At 25.2% G+C, this 16,610-nt stretch overlaps 1 protein-coding gene across 1 annotated transcript in view; it reads right to left on the bottom strand.

Moving 5' to 3' along the window:
* Positions 1-16,610, bottom strand: part of LOC112591621 — a 279,699-nt gene that overhangs the window by 174,020 nt on the left and 89,069 nt on the right. Inside the window, exons 2-3 of the mRNA XM_025335487.1 lie at positions 10,120-10,369; positions 8,445-8,551 (exon numbers count right to left, since the gene is read on the bottom strand). Coding sequence (XP_025191272.1) covers positions 8,445-8,551; positions 10,120-10,328 — 316 coding nt within the window. The 5' untranslated portion in view covers positions 10,329-10,369. The remainder of the gene's footprint in view (positions 1-8,444; positions 8,552-10,119; positions 10,370-16,610) is intronic.

Genomic DNA, 16,610 nt, shown 5'->3' with positions numbered 1-16,610 from the left:
TGGATTCTGTTAAAAATCGTCACTGCAGTAAAATCACCTCGGTGTTGGCATATCAGCTATATAAGTTATTACAATATTATAATATGTATTACTTATAAATAGCATACGTCACATTATATACGATTATGTACCTAATTTATTCTGTTATTCCACACAATAATAATTATAATAATAATAATATGCAACACAAATGATGATATAATATATTGTAACGCACTCGACAGCGGTATCGTTTATGCGTGTGCATACGATTAGTGAGTGTTAATTCGACGGGCCCAACATTAGAATCGCTAGACATATTATGCATACACACGCGTGCCACATGCGTTCAAAATACGCGACGACTAAATAATATATAATATCGGTAGTTCATACGGTAGCGGTTGGTTCGTCAGTCCTTTATCGGACCAGAGGAGAAAATTTACATATTACCGTATAATATTGTTCAATAAATGCGTTATAGTTATAATTATTATTATTATACCGCGCGGTGATTATCAAGTAACTGGGGGAGGGGGAAATTTAACTTAACTTTCTTGGTCTGACTATTGACGAAATATTATGTTAAAACAGTATTTGAATCGTATTCACGCTACACGACTCTACGACGATTGAGATTTGCAATAGAGTTTTATATTAAATTTTCAGGTCACTTCTGGGTATTAGATCACACTAATCAGTTATAATGTAAGTACATATGGTAGAAATGGTTGGTGATGTGGGGAAGAATCTAGGAATGGAAAACAATTGATTGGGGAAAGACTAGACACAAAATATGCTTTCATCTGTAAAATGTCTACAAATAGTCATGTAAATTGAATATTATGTATTATAGTTTTGAAAGTGATAAATTATAAATGTATAAAAAACATCGTCGATATTACCAGAGATTTAAATATAATACAATTAATATTTTTATTTTTTTTTAACTGATCTACGAGAAATGTGTCACTAAAATGTTATCTTAGGGGATCTAATCCCCATAGTTACCTCAAATATCCATCACTGTACGATGTAAGTAACCCACGACACCGTAAAGCCACGATACCATTTGTGGTTTAAGTAGTACGAGTATTAACAATATAGAAATAAGTATTCGTCTCACATATAATAGTTATGTAAATACAAATATAAGCACATGATATTATTTACATTATTTCGTATAAATTGTATCGTTAGTAATTATTAGTGGATCAAGTTTAATTTCAGGCAATTGAACAATTTTTACAAAATGTTTTTGTTCGAAAGCAATTTTTTTTTCTCTATGTGCTTAGTCTAAAAAAAGAACACAATACATGTTTATAAAAATACTGCATAATATTAGGTCAGTATATTGGAAATCCGATTTCTAAGTGTATACTATTAATGTGTGTGACCCGATTCGATCGGTAAACGGCTAAAAGTTATAGGCTGTAGACAATATATTTACCGAATACATGCAGATGGCCGATAGTAAAATATTATTTGTTTTTGTTTATCTGTGATAATATTTGCTATATTTTCATGATATAAATTTGTACTGTAATAATTTATATTATGAGTCAACCATGGAAATTTAAAAACAAATATTAAAAAAGTATGTTATCAACTATTAAAATATATCAATATAGGTATTTTACTCGAATAAATAGTAGACAAATATTTTTTTCCGTTTAAAATTTGGGATAAATATTGAATTTCTTATAGTAAATACTCATCCGTATAATAATAAAATGGATCTGTGATAATATTATTAAAACGAAAACAAAATACAATTTTATATTATAATATTATATTATGGGTTATTACCTACTCATCATTATTTCTTTTCGTATATTGTGACAAACAAAAAAAAAAAAAAAAAGCAAATATGTAATCTGACAACAAAATTATACCATCAAATGTACGTATAATACTCTTCGAGATTGACGTTAACACGTACCTATATATACAGTAGTACTATTCCTGTGGGGTAGTTCTAATGTTTACACTTGGAATGTTTGCAGAATAGTTGTAGAATGGAAACACTAAATTAACATTCGAACATTCTATATAGTGTGTTTGCTTATGTTTTAGACTATGTAAATAACATTTTCCGGTATGCTATTAGATGTACCTGAACATTATAAAGTATTAAAACAATTATTTTTTTAATAGATAATATTCAAAAATCGTTGGAACTCAACTGCATAGCGTGCTAAGTAACTGAATTCCAGGAAAATCAAATAATAACATTATTATTGGTATGTAAACCGACACTATATTATTATGATTAAAAACAAAATTGTGTAATGTATTTTCGAGGAATCTAAATATTGATATTATTCCGTTGAACATCTGATTGAAATAATATCATTATTTTCAATATTTCAAGTGAACGAATATTATTTAAAATATCATTATTTGCTAGTATTAACCCATAAAAATTCTACAGCGTAAAATGTATTGTATCCATGTAGGTTTTCACTCATCTAAATAATTCATATCTATTATTAAATTCATAAAGTTGCCATTGGGTATCGTATCCAATACATATAAATAAACGTATACATATATTAGTTATATAGAATACTTAAACAACATATCGAATGCGGTGTATCTAAGAAAATAGATAAAGAACATTGGAATCGTACCAATGTTTAACAGCTTCTTGGCACAGTAGAAAACGAAATTTTTTGACTTTCTAATACGACCTAAGTTTGTATCATCAGTGAACAAAAGCTACAATAGTAAACCCTCGAAATCTCTTCGTTGTACTCGTACTATGTCAAATTAAATTGTTCCAAACTACAAATAGACTGTGACTGATCTCTATGAGATAACAACGGTAGACTTTAATTAGAAAAAAAACACAATTCCATTGTTAGCTTGTTTTTCGTGAGGAAATGTTGTAATTTGGAAAGTTTGATTTACATTAAAAGTGTAAAGGCACACAAATCTAATATACATTGAAGTTCTCCAAAAAGTTTCTTCCGAAATCAAATTATATTCATTCTAATATATTTTATTATTAAATGCATTTAAATATAATACCTAATTACTAATTCATTTTAATATCTAAAGTAGTCACATATTAAAAATTTATTAACCAAACTATTATTAAACTAGTTTCCGTGTTCAGGGATAATGGAGAAAAATAGTTCTTACGATAGTTAAATGAGAAATAAACTACTATTGTCCTTACTCAAATCTAAAATTATTATCTCCAATAAATTATAAACTTACATTTTATAAAATATGTTAAATACGTAAAATACAAATATAATTATCTTCTACTTTTAAATCATTAAAATAAATTCACTTCCAGTGAAGTATTGAGAATATAATATTTTATGTAATCAAAGGTAAAACATATATATATATAACTATTATGTATTATTTATGGGTAATAATAATAATGATAAAGTTTTCAAATTAGATTAAAAACAACCTAATTAAAAATAATAGTTTGCAATAAAAATAATACTTTATTATAAGACTATTTGTGTCGTAAATTAATTTAAGAACTATGAGCACACTTATAGTATATTTTTACTTCTAAAGTCCTTTAATATATTTATTTTTTTATAAATAAATATGGCCTTAGTTTACATTTGTGTGCTAACACGATTCACATGAAGTATCACGTTAAAATTTTGAGGTTAGATTATTATATGTATAAGTTATTAGTGTATAACAAGGAATAGTATAAGGTTTTCAAGAATCAATTTCTCACCAATCTAGTTTCATTATTTGATGTGCGCGAGAAGAAAACAGTTATTGAAAAATATCTACGAAATGTTCAACGACGTACAAAAGATTTTTCCATGGGGAGTGATAATATTAAATTTGTATCACAATAGGGAAGAAAATAAACGACACATCAACGAAGCGTACAACTCTATATCTATACTACTGGTTTATATAAAATTATATAGAAAAAAGGTTGGTAACTTCAATTTTGGTCAAAACGAATTAATTTTTTTCCTAATAGTTTTCTAGTTTTAGTTGAATAAATAGACTAAAGATTAAGTATTTATTTCAGTAGAGAATAAACGAAATAACTTAAAAATGATCAAAGACGTAAATTCAAAATAAATCATGAATCCTGCTACTATTATAGCTAACAGAAGTTCAAATTGAAAAGTAATAGGTTAAAATTTATATCACACTAAATTAAGTAGTACAGTAGAGTATAAACGTTTCTTTTAATTACGATATATATATATTTTTTAACATAAAATAAATTAAATATCTAAAAATTACAGTAAGAAAAATGTATGGTAGGTATGTGTATACTACATTTCTCATAATGAGGAAACTATCATTCATTTTTTTTAGATTTTCCAGGTTAAGTTTTAGTTAACAATTTCATTTTTTTTCTTATATGAGCTGACATAAATAGTTTTGGAGGAAAATTACGAATAAATAAATTTTTGTTAATAGTTAACTGGACATAGAATCGTCGGTAGTGAAGTTTTTTTATGTTCAATGATCGCTCAAGTTTTCAAATTAATTTGTATATAATTATTTGATTTAAATAAGTCTAAACTAGTTTTGTTATTGTTCTGTATATACATTTTTCGTTATTCAAATTTATGTTGTTGTTTTTTTTTTTTTTTTTTTTTTTATATAATGAATATTGTGGTTATGGTCTTGTTTTGATTATTACTCTTTTGTCTTTGTAAAATATGTCAAAATCAGTAATGTTTGTAAGATTATTCCCTTGATTATACCTTGATGTTTTGTTGATTGCTGAGTTGTGATTGGGATGTTAACGTACTTGATTTGTGGACAGACTTTTTGATTAATACAATGTGTACTTGTAATGATATTGTTTGATTTAATTTAATTTTTGACATAGTATATATCTATATTAAAAATATAATGAGATGTAGTTGGACATTGCGTGTGTTTATGTTAAGGTCTTGATTCGGGTAGTATGATAGTATTACAACGTCATCAACTAATAATGAAAGGATTGTTTGATTAATTTAGAACTATCTTCAATATATCTATTGTATAGTTATGATAACAGTCCACTTAATTGTAGAAATATGATAATAATTAATTGAAAGATAACACAGTTTGGTAAATAAAGATCAAGGGAAAATATAATATAAATGCAATGGGATAAGTTTGTTTTGTTACGATAATACCAGTTGTAGATTTGTAGGTACATAAGTATTTCACAAATATGACTAGAAATGTTTAAATGTATTCAATTTTATTGCGATGAAAATTTGATAATATTATAGTATTGTATAACGACTATTGGCAATTAGCGGAAAGTTTAGCAATATAAAATTACACTTCAATATATATATATATATATATATATATATATATATTATACGAGTTAACTATCACATTACACTTTAATAATGAAATATACTCTATATGTCTTACAACCATTGATTTTTTTTACACACCTTTTTTTTTTAAAATTTCAACGTGTAATGTTCCATTTGTTCCCTTTCAGTTATATCAAATTCCGGAAACACAAACCGCAGGTATAAATATTTAAATAGTCTATAGTGATTTATAACGCTTCCTATTGAACTTCATTATAATCCTATACAAGTCTATTTGGATATTATCATTTCATAAAAATCGAATTGTGTACCAACAGTAAACCCATAATATAATTACTACTTTTTATATAACTAATGAATGGAAGCAAAGCAATTTTTTTTCACTGCAAAACCAATTTATAGTATTATACGTTTAATGATGAAATATAACATCACAAATCATCGAAGATATGCAAAAAACGAATAAAACATTTAATTAATTTTATACATCCTATAAAGACCTATAACATAATATTATAATGGCGAAATATTCGCTTTTGTATTAAATATGCTTACAAAGAATAATAAATATTGTAAAAATATCAAATGCTCATTACGGAGAACAATATTACATTTTTTTTAAAGACCACATTTAGTGAATAATTTTTATTTTTTATTTTTAATTAGAGAATATACAATCTATACCTAAAAGTATAATAAGAATGTGTGCTACATTATATTAAAAAACATGAATAGGGTGAGAGAAGAAACCATCCAGTGATCGCACTGCCTTTTGCTTAAATATATGTGTAACTATATATATTTTTTTAATTATTATTATCAATTTTTTTTTTCGTTATTCATTAAGAACATCTCTGCACCAGTTTATTTTTAAACGCCGTGGTTGGTTTCCAGGAATTGTGTGAGTGGCTAGACTGGATATCAGAGGATTTAAGTTACCAGACAGTTTGTTGAAAAAACGTTTGTAATACATTTTAGCTTCTTCGTTTATAGTTTTCATTTTTAAGTCTAAGTGGAGAGTAAAATTAGAGATATAAGGGGGAGGGGCATTGATGATGTAGCGTAGGATTTTATTTTGAATGGTTTGTATTTTGTTGAGATTGGATTTTTTGCCATTACCCCACAGTTTGAGACCATATGTCCACATAGGCGTAATTAAGAATTTTTAAGTAAGAAATTTGATATTTAATTTAGTATGTTCGTTAGTTAATAATGTTATGAGAAACCGGATACATGCATTTAAGGCGAGTTTTTTTTCCCTTACATGTTGCGCCAGGTGAGGTGACAATCAATGGTTAGTCCTAGATACTTAACAGATTGAGATGAAGGTATAGGTATGTCAGCTAAAGAACGTTCAGGACAGGGATCAAGGTGAAAAGTAAAGGTAGTGTGTAGTGATTTAGATTAATTTACTTCAACTCTCTAATTACCGTACCAATTAAACAATGTTAATACATTTTATAAAAAAGTTAATAGTTACCTGATACAATTACATCAAATTATAGCTATATAATTAATTAATAATGTTTAATTAAATTTAATACAAAATCAATTATCATTAATGTGTTTTGACAGATAAAAATATATCAAATTACCAATTAAATTTTTATCTTTCAGATTTTAAAAATATAGAATTTTAATAAAATTAAATTAAAAATGTTAAACATATGAAAAGTAAAACAAAATGTATTTCAATTTATCAAAGAAAGCTTATAAAAAATAAATAATTATAATAATATATTGTTTTAATCTTAAGCCCGGTAGTTAAAACTATTATCTTTGAGATGGTACGGTAGGTTTTCCAGTTTTTTTTAGGGTTTAAATTGTTTAAGAGCACATTTTTTTTCAACGATATAATTAACCATAAACATACATAAATACATAAAATGTATAAATTGAAATGATATCAACTATTACAAATATTATTTAAATATATTATTGTATTATTTTAGATTTTGAATAGAGTGATAAAAGTATAAATAATACAATGATTTTTGTTTTTTTCTTGTGTATACATACACATTAAAAAATATAAATTTTTCAATATTCAACTTTGATGTTAATTTTCGGTAGAAAATTGCATCTAGTTTGTATATTACTAATGTATAAATTAAGAGCCCGGTATTTTAAAAATAAATAAAGAAATAAAGAGAAATAAACATTTTTACACAAAATAGATATTTGATGAAATAAATTTTTTTTTGTCTAACTCAAAAACTATAATAACTGTAAATACTTAAAATTTTTACTAAGTCTGTATGTTGGAATTTCCTAAACAAAGTAAACATTTTATATTTTAATATTTTTGAAATATTTATATTAGTTTTTTTAATAAATGTTTCTTTTATCTAAAATTTTAAATACACTCAGACAACTCTACACAAATTATATATGTATATATTATGAACATAAATTCATGTTCAAATAAACAATATATTTCATGTTTGGTTATGGACACTTTAAATTTCAATTGTAATAAACTAATTCAGTTAATTTATGATAGTGTATTATGGTCGCCTATTATTAAAAATGTTATCTTACATTTTATTATTATTATTATTATTATTCTTAGAAATATAATACAAACTAATTCACCTACTTTATTCACAGTATGAAAATTAAGATCGCTAATCGCAAGCATGTTTTGGTACCTCATAACACGTAATTTTTCCAATACGAATGAACATTTTTCTTTTTCTATACAATTAATTTAGTATTATGTTGCTCAAAAATAGAAAATCATGATACTAAAGAATAAAATATTTATTGCGTGTTCAGCAGGTGTATTATAATTTATAACACTATGTATTATAATGTTAAATTAAAATGAGTTTAATGTCGCTACTTTTATTATTTGTACCCACAGATAAATACTTTATTGTTACCGATTTATTTCTGGAAATATTTTATAAAACTGTATTACTTTTGTATTTTAAGACTCGTTCAAATGTATTGATATATATATATATATATATATATATATATATATATATATATATAATACATAATATTTATATTTATATACATTTTAATACATAATAAATAAAATGAACAATCAAAAGCATACAATTAAACGAAATAATAAAGTGATATCGAATTGTTACTATAATAATATCACTAATAAAATAATAATATAATAAGGCATTTATGTATAATTATGTGTGTACTCACAGTATACGATCATTCTTTTGATCATGAAATCTTCGTCGTGATAAGTAGACACGACGCACCTGTAATCGCCGGACAACTCGATGGTCGGATTGATGATGTGTAAGGCCCTGTGTATAATAAACATGAGGATTATAGTTTTAGTTTATTAATAAACATTTCTATATTACCAGTTATCATAATTTCCAAATTTAAGCATTTTATATTTTTATTGAAAATTATTTTTTTAAATTTTTTTGGTTACCTGCCAGATTGTAATGTATTATTTATATCGTTCAATTTTATTAATATAATATATGTATTATAATTTTATGAGTAATACCCGATTTAAGGATTAAGTCGAAATAACTCGGGTAAAATTAACTTTACATAAGCAATCTGGGTAGGATATACTGTAGACTCTGAAATACAATTATTTGGTTATATTTTTTACATTATCCGGGTTATTCAAAATTAACCACCAGATGTTTGGAAAATCATAAAATGCATACTTCATTTTTTATTTGAAATTTGAAATTAATAACTGAACATTGTTATTTTATTTTCTCTTAACGTCAAAAGAAAAAATATGTTTATCATTTCATGATACAAAATAAATTATATCATTTAAAATTTTTATCTATGAAAGAGATTATTAATAATGGCTGTCTGATAGTCCGGGATTAAGTGCATGACTAAATATCATACATATTTTTATCTCAATTCGAGACAATGATGGACATTATTAATACTTGCTAATTTCAAATAGTTATTTTTCTCGACTATTTTTAAAACTAAATGCTTTTGTATAAAACTTGTATATATTTTATTTCTATATTAATTGCTTATACATTATTTACAATGTATTTATACGTTTAGATTTCAAACAAATGTAGTATCCAGAGCAGAGTAACAAAATCATTGGCATAATGGAATATATGTATTGCAATTACATTTTTATTATATTTTAAAATTTAACAAAAAATGCTTAATAATTTAAAACAATGTTATAAGTAAGTCATATCAAAATTATTATCATTATAGAATTAAGTCAAATCATTAAAAAACTGTATTTTTAACTGAAAGTTACAATTTTTCTAAAATTATTTTAGTTTGTTTGTTGTAATTAAAAAAAAAAAAAAAAAAATAATCATTAACACAAATTTGAAATATTTTACTATTAATTATAAATTATTATTTTCTATACCTAATACAATATTAATAATATATATATATATTAATGACATACTAGTTATTATAGGCAATTAAAATGTTTTAACTGTCTAATTTTTAAGATTTATTATAAGTAACGCTATTGAAAAACCAAACCTAATATATTATGCTAGATACATTTTTATAAAAACAATTGTATTGGAACAGTTTACATAATTTGAATAAATCATTACAATTTTTAAATTATATTATGATTAAAAAATTGAAAATTGTATAAAATTCTTCATTAGTTATATTTAGAGTTGAGTTATAGTCAGAGTTATTAAAAAATATTTATTTTATTTTTAAATACATAAATAAATTGTACACTGTTATTCTTTAAATTTAATATTTATAAAAAAAAAAAAAAAGTTGTTAGAAAGTATATTAAGTGATTATATTAATTATAGTTTGATTTAGTAACTTGCCAAAAGGAACAATTGTGAGAATCCCCTATCCAATATCAGAACACTTATAATATTTTTACCTGTGCATGGTTTCGTTATCGTCGGACACTTTGTAGTCAAGATTGGCTCGGTGACGGAACACGCCAATGCTCAAAGGTTTCTGTCCAGGAATCCACTGATAAACCGGTCTAGCGCTGTTGTTGAAATACCAGGCCACCACTAGACCGATAGAATTTGGACGTAATGTGTACAAGCAATCAAGCACTACGCCATTTTTTACGCTGGCCATCACGGAAGTTGGAACTCGAAGCTCAGTGAGTGTAACACCACCTAAAACACATAAAGAGCATTGAATACAGTGTCAAAAAAAGTTCGTGTTAAGAAATTTATGGTAAAATATAATAAGAGAACCTAACACAATAAATGTTCAATTTTTTTTTTTAATATGAATTTAAAAAAAAAGTTTACTGATTTATATTAAAACAGCATTTCAATCTAATAATGTTACATAAAATGCCTGTAACTCATTCTTTTTGTTTAAAAAGAATACATATAAACAATTCTAAAACTCTAAAAAAAAAAATAAATAACTACAGAAACTCATCAATGTTTAACCTACATATTTCTAGGTTAACACAAAATTGAAAGTGATAAAAAATAAAAATAACACTTTTATATGTAGCTTAATTTGAATATTGTGTTTAAAATTAGTATACCTACATTTGTTTAAAGATTAAAATTAAATATACAGGAAAAATAAAACCATATTTTTTATTTTTACTTTTTATAAATTAACAAAAAAACAGCTACATAAACAAAATTAGGATCGTAACTATAGCCTTTTTAGTCGATAAAACTGGGCTAGTTCTTGGCAAATATATTCAAACCGATCGAAAAACGATTTCTACAATAACCGTCAGATTATAGGACAAAATTAATAAGTTCTAAAATTTTAGGATATGCGCGTCAGATTTATGAAAACTGGATAATAATAATAATATTTAAAAAAATGCATATGTTATTTTTAATATTTATTTCCTCAGCGCGCACTGATGATACTGTTTCTTCGTTTTCTTCAAACAAACTTATTGTAACACAACATGTGTACCGGACAGAAAACTATCTGTGAATAAAATTACATCACTATTCCACCAGAGGTGGACGTGCTCAGAATATAGTGTACAAAGTTTTCTGTTGACACTACCACATTCACAACGTGGATGATCATGTTCAAATAAAGGTTTTATAAACAAAAAAAATATGTAAAGAATAAAACGAATACGTAAGACATACATGTGACATTTTAAAATATATATAAACGCAAGTTGCCGCCTTTTTTCAAGTCCTTACTGTAGTTGTACGAAATCGTCGTAATAATTTTAATAAAAATTTAAAATTAATAAAAAAATTAATGAATATTAATGTTAGTACAGTTAAATTACTCTGTGGGAATACCATCCGACGTTGGTGTCCTGCCAAGATGTTCATATTTACATGACGCAATTTATCAAAACTTTTATCAGTTGAAGCATTTTTCTGTGGAAAAACCGTTGATTACAACTAATTATCGTCTCTTTTTCAAATATTTTATTATTATTTATGTATACTAAGTATTATTATACTAATAATGGTCTCATAACATGACACTGGTTTCTCGTATATCAGTTAAAACTAGGCGTAGTTACTGGGTGGATAGGTGAGTGTATGGGAGCGGTTTATGTACCATACAATTTAATACAAGGTTCCTTACAAGTGGCTCTTACAGTAATTAAATAATATCAACTACATAAATATAAATATATATTATTTTGTATCAACATTTTTTAGTTATAATTTTGAATATATTGAATATTTACTCGTAATATAAAGACTTAAGATGTTATGTTGCAATTCAAAAAATATTATTCCCATCGGTTTGAAAATTTTTACTACATATTACAAATTTATTATTTTATATAATATATACATCAAGTTCCTATTAATACTGTTTTATAGAATGTGGTTTATACTCAATAAATGATAAGAATAATTAATGATAATTATTATAAAATATATACAATTAATTTAAAAAAAAATAGTTCATCGCATCATACTACCCGGATATAATATATCTCATAAACAAAATGGAAGCTATTATTTTTAGAAAGACGATAATATTATGATTTTGGTACTTCATATGTGATGATTTAATTATATAATTGAATAATATATTTGTCTAAATCACCAACAATTTGATAGTTTCTAGATGGGGCGGAGGATAACATTTTTAGTTGTTTGTTCTGCAGACTATTAATAAAAAGATAAATTATTTATAGTTCAATAAATTAATTAAAAATTATCCTTAGAAATAGAAATTGACGTCTAACACAGTATTATTTTTTTTTTTTTTTTTATGCAGTCATAACATATTAAATTTAAACTAAACACGTACATTCTATATACTCAATGAATAATAGCGTAGTGCACTTATAAACTACTATACAATACCAAAAATTCAGTTTTACTTGATACTTGAATAATTGCATATAAATTAAATTAATATAAAATACATCATTATTAGTGAAACTATACAATTTTTGTGAAGATTTGTTAGTATTTTTATAGGGAACAAAAAATATTTGTGCTACAAACATTTTTATATTTTATTTAAATTTGTAGTTTTAAATTTCAATTCAAGAATTTTGTCATTCAAATTCCTATTCAATATTACGCAATATTACAGAATAATTGTAAAATGTGTATAAAAAAAAATATAACACTCAGTCATCGTGTCTGTACTATTTAATAAATGTGCATAGCTAGTATATTTAACGTCTGTTTATTATTATAAAATATAGTATTAATCTAATCTTAGGCTAAGTTTAGATTCAATGACGAATTGAATATTGATAATATGCTTTACTTTGTACAATAATTATATATCTGGAATATAATTTAATTATGTTATCAGTTAAAGAAATACCTCTTATAGAGGATCAAAGCGGGAAAATAATTGATTTTGTTAATAATTATGAAAATTTGTAACACAAACACGGTATTGTATCGCATACAAATACAAGTTTTAAACGGTGTTGCATTCAATTTTATTATTATTATATTATAATATCATTATAAACCTTGTTATCTCTCTCTTTATCCCCTTCACAAGGATATTCAAATCATTTCTTTTCCAAATTATTATCATCGAATCACTTGTTTGATTCATCTAAAGTGGCATATTGTCGTTATATAATATGTAGCATGAGGCAATATTACGATTATGAATAATATCAATAATAGTTTTTATAGTAACTGCCATAAAATATTCAAAATTTACAGCTATTCCAAGAGCATCGCATTCACATATTATTATGCTTATAGTTATACACATCAATGCACATATTAAGCAGACATACTCGATAACTGAATCTTATTCATTCAACATCACATGCGTTTATAAGACATGATACGTTACATTAATGTACAAGTGAAACTAAATGAGCCTACTCCTCGAGATGGTTAAGAGCGTTATTATTATTTATTATCATGCCAAACGACGAATAATAATATTACTATTATTAACAAAACCGCTCATGTCTGTGCAAGCAATCTCAAAATAAATTTCACGAGAACGAGCTCACGATTTATGTTTTCAAATGCAGATAGCATAATATTATTTAAATTATATCACGGACAAGTATGAACGATCTACAAATGAAATCCAATTCCATTAAAAACGATTTCCGAGTGTTTACTTTCGTGCGATTTTTAAATTTTTTTTCAGTAAACAGTAATTTTCTCTCGTCAACTTGAATGTGCATTCGTATCCAGCATTCCAATTTAAAGTAAAAGTAAAATACTATTCGGAAAATCTTAAGTGTGTGTGTGAGTGCGAACGCTCGTTTTGTTTGCCATTTAAATGTTTAATAATAGAATCTATAATAAGATACCGTGTAGTGCACTTGCAGGTATCTAAACAGTAAACAGTTATAAAATTAAGATTCTTGTTTTAAAACGTGGGTAATTTAACACAACAAATTTCACGTACCATATACTACGAATTTCACTCACCCGGTTTTGAATGGTTTTTATTTAATTTCATTACTCAAAATTAAATCTACTAATTGTATCATAGTGATACTTTAAAATATCAAATAATTAAGTAAAATTGTATTTAAATCGTCCTTATGTACTGTAATAAATATAATTTTTTAAATAACCAATTTGTAGATCAATCAACCGAATTTGATGGCATACATATTAAAAAATAAAAATGCTTTAAGTAATATATTTAATACAAATTTGAACCTATATGGGTTCACATTTATAAAACATGAACAAAATAATTTGTAGAAATAGATAAACATTTCAATGTTTTGCGTTTTTTATATTTTATTTTTTTCTAACTGATAGTATGTAAATAGTTATAAATAGTTGAACTTATCGAGTTACAATTTTAACTTATGGATAATTTTTAGATATTATAATTTTATAACATATTAATTCCTCTAGATAAAATAGTATGTAGTTAAATTGTAATAAGTAATTTGATTTATGATTAACTTTGCCATAATTCAATACGATTCTACTTACACTTTTCAATAGTTTAAAACTAGGTTTATAATCATCAATAACTTAATTTAAGTGTAATAGCAAATTTTAAAACATACAAAATACACTTGGATATATCTTAACTGTTAATTATTTTTTTATAACGTTGTATTATTGTGTGTTTTTTAAACATCATATTATGCAAATAAATATCTGTAAATCACTTTTAATGACCATTACTGTCGACGATAACTTTTAATAAAATATATATTTAAAAAAAGTAGATCACTAAGCATGTTCTATTTTCCTTTGATAATGAACGTATTCAAACTGTTATTCGAAATTCACAAGTAAAATTAAATGTCACCTTTTCAAATAATTCAATTTTTGATATAATTTATTGATACAAAATAAATTTTTCCAATTGAAAACCACATTTTTTTACTCAAATCTGTAATGTGGATGATTATTTTAAAAATACCGATGTACCCAAACAATAGACAATAGTCTTGTGATTTCTGAATTATAAAACCGTAAATATTAAGTATGATAACTATTAAGTTTTATTTTAAAACAAATGTTACATATTTAATTTTACATTTATTTGTTTTACGTCAAACCACTTTTAAGGATTTTTATCTTTATAAATTTAAATTAAATAAATTAGAAACTTTGGTTTTGCAATTTTAAAAATAATCTTGTGCTTAATTATAGTTAAAAAATAAATAAATTTCATATCAAAAAATAAATAATTAGAAGGTCTGGTATAAAATATACCTATAGTGGCTTTAGTAAATTAATAGATATAAGTATTTCTTAAATGGTATACTAAATATATGTAACTATAAACAATATGCTTTTCAAGTTAACTTAAAAAATTCTAAAACTAAAATTTAAGTAAAATTATATACGTTTAAAAGCAACATCAGGTGAATCACTCTGTACCTATATGGCAGACAAACTCAATGTAGAATCAAAAAATAAAACCACCCATTTCTTTTATATTACTTTTTTAATCATAAATTAATTTATATAATATTATTATAATAGCACGACTACTATAATAAGCAACCATACAATACACATACAAAATAATTATATGGTTCTATGTTTTAATCGACACATAACTGTGTTTGAGTTGAATTAAGAGATTACAGTGTATACGTATATTATTATCATGATGATTTCATAAAATTCAAATTGATAATTGTACAGGAGAATTAAAATAAACTCGAAAGGGACACACTATATTATTACGTCGTATTATAATATTAAATATTCACTGTTTTCGTTCGTATACCCGTAAAACAATATCATCCCCGTCAGTCGATAAATGCATATTATATAGTTCAGTCGGTGTGCATAGTATTATTGGTATTACATATTATATCCATACACATACACACACTCATGCATACATTTATGTATGTATTATTTTATATGTCTATAAAATACTTTGGCACCGCGTAGGTATATAATATAATGCGATGCGGTTTTGCACAAATGCTCCAAAATCGAATAAAACTAACTGCGATCGGTGAAAATAATAATTTATGAACGGCCTCGGCGTCGTTCTACTCGGCACAAACGCAATTCGGTATGTCACGAGGAAATTTCTATGTCAAAACCGTTAGAAATAAAAAAAATACAACAGTATGAAACATCAATAATACCATGAAACCTGATACTAATTATCAAGATATAAACTCGTTAGAATTGACTGTGTTAGTTGGCATACTCGCGAAGTTGCAAAATAAATTTTAATTTGTGGATCGGCGACTAGAGACGACATTTTTCTTCGTCCGGAATAAAACGTCCAAATTCCGTTTAGGTCTCACGCGCATACGCGGTATGAAAACAGTCGCATACATACACACACACACATACACTAAAACTCGGTGACTTTTGAGCCAATCCCCGGGCACGGCACCACAATCTATAGGTCTTAGGTCTAAACCCACAGACCGTTTAACGACTGCGAAATGCCGGTAGAAGAGGTCGTCGGGGGACGGAGTTGGTGGCTGAGGTGAGGGACGGGGCT

The sequence above is a fragment of the Melanaphis sacchari genome, unplaced genomic scaffold (genome assembly GCF_002803265.2).
Source record: "Melanaphis sacchari strain LSU unplaced genomic scaffold, SCAv2.0 Contig13_pilon_pilon, whole genome shotgun sequence".
Lineage (NCBI taxonomy): Eukaryota > Metazoa > Arthropoda > Insecta > Hemiptera > Aphididae > Melanaphis > Melanaphis sacchari.
This window is presented reverse-complemented; position numbering and strand designations above follow the sequence as displayed.